The 8701-nt window shown below is 45.9% G+C and overlaps 1 protein-coding gene across 6 annotated transcripts in view; it reads right to left on the bottom strand.

Annotated features, from left to right (window-relative positions):
- Positions 1-5651: 5651 nt before the first annotated feature.
- Positions 5652-8701, bottom strand: part of FBH1 (F-box DNA helicase 1) — a 48122-nt gene continuing 45072 nt past the window's right edge. For 5 of the 6 annotated variants that reach the window (XM_084617858.1, XM_084617856.1, XM_084617857.1 and 2 more), the window contains exon 21: positions 5653-8284. In XM_084617858.1, the coding sequence (XP_084473984.1) occupies positions 8114-8284 (171 nt within the window). In that variant the 3' untranslated portion in view covers positions 5653-8113. Of the gene's footprint in view, positions 8285-8701 lie in introns of all 6 variants that reach the window. The other variant, XM_084617859.1, reaches the window with a different exon arrangement.

Below are 8701 nucleotides of genomic sequence, written 5' to 3'. Positions count from 1 at the left end.
GCTTCCTGTTTCCTGCTACTTCCCTGAACCCACTTGAGGAGAACAGGCTGTCAACTGACATAGTAGGAGCCAGATAGGCCCTTAAGACGCTGATATCTTCCCTCTCCCAGGTCCTGCTACCAGCCTCCTTATTTGTCCCCTTCAATCAGGGCCAGCTCTAGGTTTTTCCCGCCCGAAGCAAAAAAATTTTTGGTCACCACCCCCCCCCCCAACTTTTTTTTGGCTTTTACACACGTTTGCCCTTTGTTTTGTTTTTGACTGTTTAAAATTTAAAGAAAATGAAAACAGAGAATGTGGAGTTACTGAAATAAAACAATTTCCTACTAGTGTACTCATTTAATTTTAACAAAATCACAATTACAAACAATTTGGGTTCAACTACACACTGTAATGAGAAACACTAGTGTCTTTTGGTGCACCCAGTTTCTCACAAATTAAAAGCATTTATATGAACTGAATGTTTCTGGTTTTCCTACTTGCGTAATCTTTTAATAATTCAGTGAAATCTAAATTTTTTGCAATGGTACTTTCAATTGAAATTAATGCAAGTCCTGACAAAAGATTTTGAGACACGGTGGACCTCAAATAATTTTTTAGTAATTTCAGTTTTGAGAAACTGCGCTCACCAGAAGCCACGGACACTGGGAACGTTAAAAGAATGTGTTTCAGAGTAACAGCCGTGTTAGTCTGTATTCGCAAAAAGAAAAGGAGTACTTGTGGCACCGTAGAAACTAACCAAAAGTGAGCTGTAGCTCACGAAAGCTTAGTCTCTAAGGTGCCACAAGTACTCCTTTCCTTTTTTAAAAGAATGTGTAATGCTATAGCAGTGTTTGGAGTGAGGTGCTCGGGGCTGTACATCTCGCCTGTGGGCCCCCAGCCCGATCTCAGACCCGGCCCCACCCCTGCAGAGGGGACATTAACCAACAGAACGGCTGGGGGGTGAGTCAGCCATGGGGAGGGGGGCGGATCAGGGGCGCCCGTCCAGCACCGAGCCGCCAGGGGCAGCGGGTCCCTTATTGCCCACAGGTCCTGCCCTGATCCCAGGCTCCGCTTGGCTCCTCCGCTGCTTGTGACACGTGCGGCAGGGGCGGGCAGGGCGGGGAGGAGCTGCATCGCCCCGCTCCCCCGGCGGCGGGGGGCCAGGGCAGGGACCACCCCTGGGCCGGGACCCCCATGCTGAGCCCTCCGCCCCACCCCACCCCAGGCTCATTGGTTGACTGAGCGGGGCCGGGGGGAAAAAAGGATGGTGGGAACGCCGCCCCCTGGAAACGTGCTGCCCCACGCACATGCTTGCTTTGCTGGTTCCTAGAGCCGGTCCTGCCTTCAACTGTGTGTTGAGAGCCACTATTGCTGGCACGGAACAGCAGTCATGAGTGAAAGAAGAAAACGCCCCTGTCAGGGTTCCTTCCCCACTCTGAACTCTAGGGTACAGATGTGGGGACCTGCATGAAAAACCCCCTACGCTTATTTTTACCAGCTTAGGTTAAAACTTCCCCAAGGTACGAACTATTTTACCTTTTGTCCCTGGACCTTATTACTGCCACCACCAAGCATTTAACAAATATCACCGGGAAAGAGCCCACTTGGAAACATCTTTCCCCCAAAATCCCCCCAAGCCCTACACCCCCCTTCCTGGGGAAGGCTTGATAAAAATCCTCACCAATTTGCATAGGTGAACACAAACCCAAACCCTTGGATCTTAAGAACAATGAAAAAACAATCAGGTTCTTAAAAGAAGAATTTTAATGAAAGAAAAAGTAAAAGAATCACCTCTGTAAAATCAGGATGGTAAATACCTTACAGGGTAATCAGATTCAAAACATAGAGAATCCCTCTAGGCCACTCCTTAAGTTACAAAAAGACACAAAAACAGGAATATACATTCCATTCAGCACAACTTATTTTATCAGCCATTTAAACAAAAATGAATCTAACGCATATCTAACTAGATTGCTTATTAGCTCTTTACAGGAGTTCTGACCTGCATTCCTGCTCTGGTCCCGGCAAAAGCAACACACAGACAGAGAGAACCCTTTGTCCCATCCTCCCCCCGAGCTTTGAAAGTATCTTGTCTCCTCATTGGTCATTTTGGTCAGGTGCCAGCAAGGTTATCTTAGCTTCTTAACCCTTTACAGGTGAAAGGGTTTTTCCTCTGGCCAGGAGGGATTTAAAGGTGTTTACCCTTCCCTTTATATTTATGACAGCCCCTCTGGGGCAGCATTCAGAAAAACAAAGAAAGCAAAGGAAGCTTTTCTATCTAAGCAGGAAGGAGCTCTCCTGAGATACATAGACACAAATGACAGGTTTCAGAGTAGCAGCCGTGTTAGTTTGTATTCGCAAAAAGAAAAGGAGGATGTGTGGCACCTTAGAGACTAACAAATTTATTTGAGCATAAGCTTTCGTGAGCTACAGCTCACTTCATTGGATGCATGCCGTGGAAAATACAGTGGGGAGATTTATATACATAGAAAACATGAAACAATGGGTGTTACCATACACACTGTAACGAGTGATCACTTAAAGTGAGATATTCCCAGCAGGAGAGCGGGGGGGGGGACCTTTTGAAGTGATAATCAAGGCCATTTCCAGCAGTTGACAAGAATGTCTGAGGAACTGTGGGAGGTGGAATAAACATGGGGAAATAGTTTTACTTTGTGTAATGACACATCCACTCCCAGTCTCTATTCAAGCCTAAGTTAATTGTATCCAGGTTGCAAATTAATTCCAATTCAGCAGTCTCTCGTTGGAGTCTGTTTTTGAAGGGTTTTTTTGTTGAAGAACTGCAACTTTTAGGTCTGTAATCAAGTGACCAAAGAGATTGAAGTCTTCTCCGACTGGTTTTTGAATAATTCTTGACCTCTGATTTGTGTCCATTTATTCTTTTACGTAGAGACTGTCCGGTTTGGCCAATGTACATGGCAGAGGGGCATTGCTGGCACATAACGGCATATATCACATTGGTAGATGTGCAGGTGAACGAGCCTCTGATAGTGTGGCTGATGTGATTAGGCCCTATGATGGTGTCCCCTGAATAGATATGTGGACATAATTGGCAACGGGCTGTGTTGCAAGGATAGGTTCCTGGGTTAGTGGTTCTGTTGTGTGGTGTGTGATTGCTGGTGAGTATTTGCTTCAGGCTAGGGGGCTGTGTGTAAGCAAGGACTGGCCTGTCTCCCAAGATCTGTGAGAGTGATGGGTCGTCCTTCAGGATAGATTGTAGATCCTTGATGATGCGTTGGGGAGGTTTTAGTTGGGGGCTGAAGGTGATGGCTAGTGGCGTTCTGTTATTTTCTTTGTTGGGCCTGTCCTGTAGTAGGTGACTTCTGGGTACTCTTCTAGCTCTGTCAATCTGTTTCTTCACTTCAGCAGGTGGGTATTGTAGTTGTAAGAATGCTTGATAGAGATCTTGTAGGTGTTTGTCTCTGTCTGAGGGGTTGGAGCGAATGCAGTTGTATCGTAGAGCTTGGCTGTAGACAATGGATCGTGTGGTGTGGTCTGGATGAAAGCTGGAGGCATGTAGGTAGGAATAGTGGTCAGTAGATTTCCGACATAGGGTGGTGTTTATGTGACCATCGCTTATTAGCACCATAGTGTCCAGGAAGTGGATCTCCTGTGTGGACTGGACCAGGCTGAGGTTGATGGTGGGATGGAAATTGTTGAAATCATGGTGGAATTCCTCAAGGGCTTCTTTTCCATGGATCCAGATGATGAAGATGTCATCAATATAGCGCAAGTAGAGTAGGGGCATTAGGGGACGAGAGCTGAGGAAGTGTTGTTCTAAGTCAGCCATAAAAATGTTGGCATACTGTGGAGCCATACGGGTACTCATAGCAGTGCCGCTGATTTGAAGGTATACATTGTCCCCAAATGTGAAATAGTTATGGGTGAGGACAAAGTCACAAAGTTCAGCCACCAGGTTTGCCGTGACATTATCGGGGATACTGTTCCTGACGGCTTGTAGTCCATCTTTGTGTGGAATGTTGGTGTAGAGGGCTTCTACATCCATAGTGGCCAGGATGGTGTTATCAGGAAGATCACCGATGGATTGTAGTTTCCTCAGGAAGTCAGTGGTGTCTCGAAGGTAGCTGGGAGTGCTGGTAGCGTAGGGCCTGAGGAGGGAGTCTACATAGCCAGACAATCCTGCTGTCAGGGTGCCAATGCCTGAGATGATGGGGCGCCCAGGATTTCCAGGTTTATGGATCTTGGGTAGTAGATAGAATATCCCAGGTCGGGGTTCCAGGGGTGTGTCTGTGTGGATTTGTTCTTGTGCTTTTTCAGGGAGTTTCTTGAGCAAATGGTGTAGTTTCTTTTGGTAACCCTCAGAGGGATCAGAGGGTAACGTCTTGTAGAAAGTGGTGCTGGAGAACTGCCTAGCAGCCTCTTGTTCATATTCCGACCTATTCATGATGGTGACAGCACCTCCTTTGTCAGCCTTTTTGATTATGATGTCAGAGTTGTTTCTGAGGCTGTGGATGGCATTGTGTTCCGCACAACTGAGTTTATGGGGCAAGTGATGCTGCGTTTCCACAATTTCATCCCATGCATGTCGGTGGAAGCACTCTGTGTAGAAGTCCAGTCTGTTGTTTCGACCTTCAGGAGGAGTCCACCCAGAGTCCTTCTTTTTGTAGTCTTGGTAGGAAGGTCTCGGTGGGTTAGTATGTTGTTCAGAGGTGTGTTGGAAATATTCCTTGAGTTGGAGACGTCGAAAATAGGATTCTAGGTCACCACAGAACTGTATCATGTTCGTGGGGGTGGAGGGGCAGAAGGAGAGGCCCCAAGATAGCCCAGCAGAAGAATCTGTCCTAAGAGTATAGTTGGATAGATTAACAATATTGCTGGGTGGGTTAAGGGAACCACTGTTGTGGCCTCTTGTGGCATGTAGTAGTTTAGATAGTTTAGTGTCCTTTTTCTGTGTCCACATATCTATTCAGGGGATACCATCATAGGGCCTAATCACATCAGCCACACTATCAGAGGCCCGTTCACCTGCACATCTACCAATGTGATATATGCCATCATGTGCCAGCAATGCCCCCTGCCATGTACATTGGCCAAACCGGACAGTCTCTACCTAAAAGAATAAATGGACACAAATCAGACGTCAAGAATTATAACATTCAAAAACCAGTCGGAGAACACTTCAATCTCTTTGGTCACTCGATTACAGACCTAAAAGTGGCAATTCTTCAACAACAAACCTTCAAAAACAGACTCCAACGAGAGACTGCTGAATTGGAATTAATTTGCAACCTGGATACAATTAACTTAGGCTTGAATAAAGACTGGGAGTGGATGTGTCATTACACAAAGTAAAACTATTTTCCCATGTTTATTCCCCCCCTCCACCCCCCACTGTTCCTCAGACGTTCTTGTCAACTGCTGGAAATGGCCCACCTTGATTATCACTACAAAAGGTTATGTTGTTTTTTTCTTTCCTGCTGGTAATAGCTCACCTTACCTGATCACTCTTGTTACAGTCTGTATGGTAACACCCATTGTTTCATGTTCTCTGTGTATATAAAATCTCCCCACTGTATTTTCCACTGAATGCATCCGATGAAGTGAGCTGTAGCTCACGAAAGCTTATGCTCAAATAAATTGGTTAGTCTCTAAGGTGCCACAAGTCCTCCTGTTCTTTTTACGTATACAGACTAACACGGCTGCTACTCTGAAATCTAGTGATGGGTTATCTATGCACCGCAGTCAAGAGTTCCTTTATAAGCTCATCTAGAAATTAACATGCACTTAAATTACTTCAAGATGCCACTGGATGGGGCCTCACAGCTCATCACATAGAAAACTGGGCTGGAAACCAGGTTGGTCAGGCAGGCGTTCCCTTGTTGAAAACGACAGATGTGGTCACATACATGCTAATGACCCTGTGCTTCCCTAGGGCCTTTCACTCTGAAGGGGCCCCTGGTGTTTTACAAATGTAGCTGACCGAGATACCAGCTAGATACAGGGCTGGTCAACACCACTGCTTAAATTGCTGTAACTTACGTCACTCAGGGGTGTGAAAAAGACCCCCCCCCCAGCAACGTAAGTTACATCGTCTTAAAAGCGCTGTCCACTACGTCAGTGGGAGACGCTCTCCTGTGGACCTAACTCGGAAGTGGAGTAATTATGCCAGTGGGAGACCACTCTCCCGTTGGCATAGCACGTCTTCACCAGACGCGCTATAGCTGTGCTGATGTAGCATGGTAGTGTAGACTGGCCCAGAGATCACTTCATCCCTTGCTGGGACAGAGCTGCTGGAAGCAGCAGCTGTTTGATCAATACACAGCACTGTTACACGGCCGTACAGACCTGGGAGCAAGGGATACTTTTTGTAAACTGAAGCTGCAGGGGGAATTTAAAGGTGGCAGGATGTAATCACCCCATTAGAGATCTGCCCTCTTATGAAAGGCAAAGGATTTTTACAGATAATTCCTAAAAGCAACTGGGGGTGGGGAAAGTATGTTGCAAAATGGCAATGACAATGCACCTGTGTGTTGTCCGGTGGTTCCTTGCATGCCCTCCCCTGTTCCACTCCTCTCTACCTCCAGCTGCATCTGAAGAAGTGGGTATTCACCCACGAAAGCTCACGCTCCAGTACGTCTGTTAGTCTATAAGGTGCCACAGGACTCTTTGCCGCTACCTCCAGTCTGTCATTCTAGCACTTAAATGACTTCTCTGCTTCTCTCTGGGATGTCAGAATGGGGGGAAAGCAGTGTGTTGCCATAAGGAACATTGTATTCCAGAAACAAAGGCAAACCTGCTATAATGGTATCAATTGGAACCAGATCAAATGCTCTCAGAGACCGGACATGGAAAAGTTTCAGACAATCTCTGCTCAAGTTAGGACCAGATGAAAACAAGAAGTTAATCTAGAATCATCCACGTTTGTCCTGGTTAGGTGGAGAGCAACTACATGACTTCACGGGGCTCGCATAAGAAATTGCTTTGGCTCACACTGAATTGACCGGAAACTGTGTCCCATGAAATGCATATACCCTGTAAGGTACATGAACAAATAAGACAGGGTGCCCAAGATCAGGCTCCTTCTGAGGTATGTTTCTCCTTTGATCATTGTCATAAATATTCAACAGTCAAGTCAGATGCTTTGGTGCTGTAACAATTGTAGAGTAAAAGCCCAGAAGTAAGTATGTTCCTAGGAGGGATAACCTTGTGTTTTGCTTCCCCAGATACAGGGCTACAACCATCATTAAAGCAATGCATATTGTGGTTTCATCTCTAATGAGATCTTCAGTAAATAAATACAATCAAAAACAGCTTTTTCTCCAATTAAAAAACCCACTGTTTAATACAAAAAGGCTTCTGTTTTTATTACATACTTGATCATAGCACAAGACACTCTGGTTCTCTACGATCACCATCCTGAGGTTTAACTGAAGAGCTGATTTTGTTTTGTTGAAGAGATTGATGCACAGGGAAGAGAGAACCAAGGATGAGAGATAGAGGCAGTGATGGAGAGACTGGGGAACACCCACAGATTACATTACAGACGTTCTTGACGTGATGCATGGGAAGTCAGCTATTCTTCCCCGGAGATGAGATTAGCCCTATGAAAATTAACTCCAAGAATGAGTTCTTTCATTAGTGTAAAAGCATTTTATATCATCTCCTTTAGTTTTGCATGTTCGTCTCAGTTTGACCAATGACCAGAATGCATTGGGATGGGGCTTAAATATTGCAAAAAGGCGAGGCAATCATAAAAGCCAGCCACCTGAATGCACACCACTGGTAGAAACTAGCCACCCTGAGGGGCAACATGTGGGACAAGTGTGCAAATGTTCAGAAAGAAAATCTGTCAAGTCCAAGTGCATCCAGTATTGTACAAGATACGCAGTCCGGGTTTCGTACAGTGAAACGGAACAGACAGGCACTTGGAACACACATCGCCCAAGGAACCCTCTTGTAATAGAGGGATAACCCCAGGCCTTATTCACAGCATCCTCATGAACAGCTCTCGTCCTGTCCTTCTCTTGGTGAGCTCGTCCATGGACCATCTACCTCATTTCTCCAAGGACATCAGAGACGCTATCTACAGACCTCCTCACTTCCAACACTTCAGAGCCAGATCTAGGACATAAAAAACAGCCCCTTCCTGTTTTCAAAACAGGTCATGCAGGACAGCAAGGTGCCTTGGAATTTCTAACACTTCATCGACGACATCCATGGTCAGGACCAGCTCAGGGGAAATGGTTAGCTGTGTCAAGGGTCCGAGACGCTGCTGCGCGCAAGCATGGCACAGGTAGCCACCTTGGTCTTTGGTGCCATTGCTCTGTGGGAAAAGGACCAGTAGGAAATTGTAAAAGGAGAAGGGAAGGATTGGGAAATCCAGAGTTTCTGCCTCCTCTCCCTCAGACATACTGGGCCAATGTATACATTGAACTCAGACACAGGATGAAATAGGAGTTGGGGACATTGCTGTTGATTCAGACCCAGTGTATTTTGTATCTGTCACCTATTTCTCACTAAAGAAACCCCTTATAAAGCAGCCTGCAATAAAATTTATACATGCAATTTCATTATACTGGGGCCTGATCCAGTGGAGTAAGGACTGGAAGGCTCAAGGGTCAGGTATATAACTATGTACTTATATGGCTCCGATCACAGGAGTATCATGCACCTCTCAAACATGGTCAGTGAATGTTTTTCCTTCCTCACCTTCCTGAGGAGGGAAGTCAAATTATCTGTT

Source organism: Lepidochelys olivacea, assembly GCF_965140295.1.
Source record: "Lepidochelys olivacea isolate rLepOli2 genome assembly, chromosome: 1".
In the NCBI taxonomy this organism is placed as follows: domain Eukaryota; kingdom Metazoa; phylum Chordata; order Testudines; family Cheloniidae; genus Lepidochelys; species Lepidochelys olivacea.
This window is presented reverse-complemented; position numbering and strand designations above follow the sequence as displayed.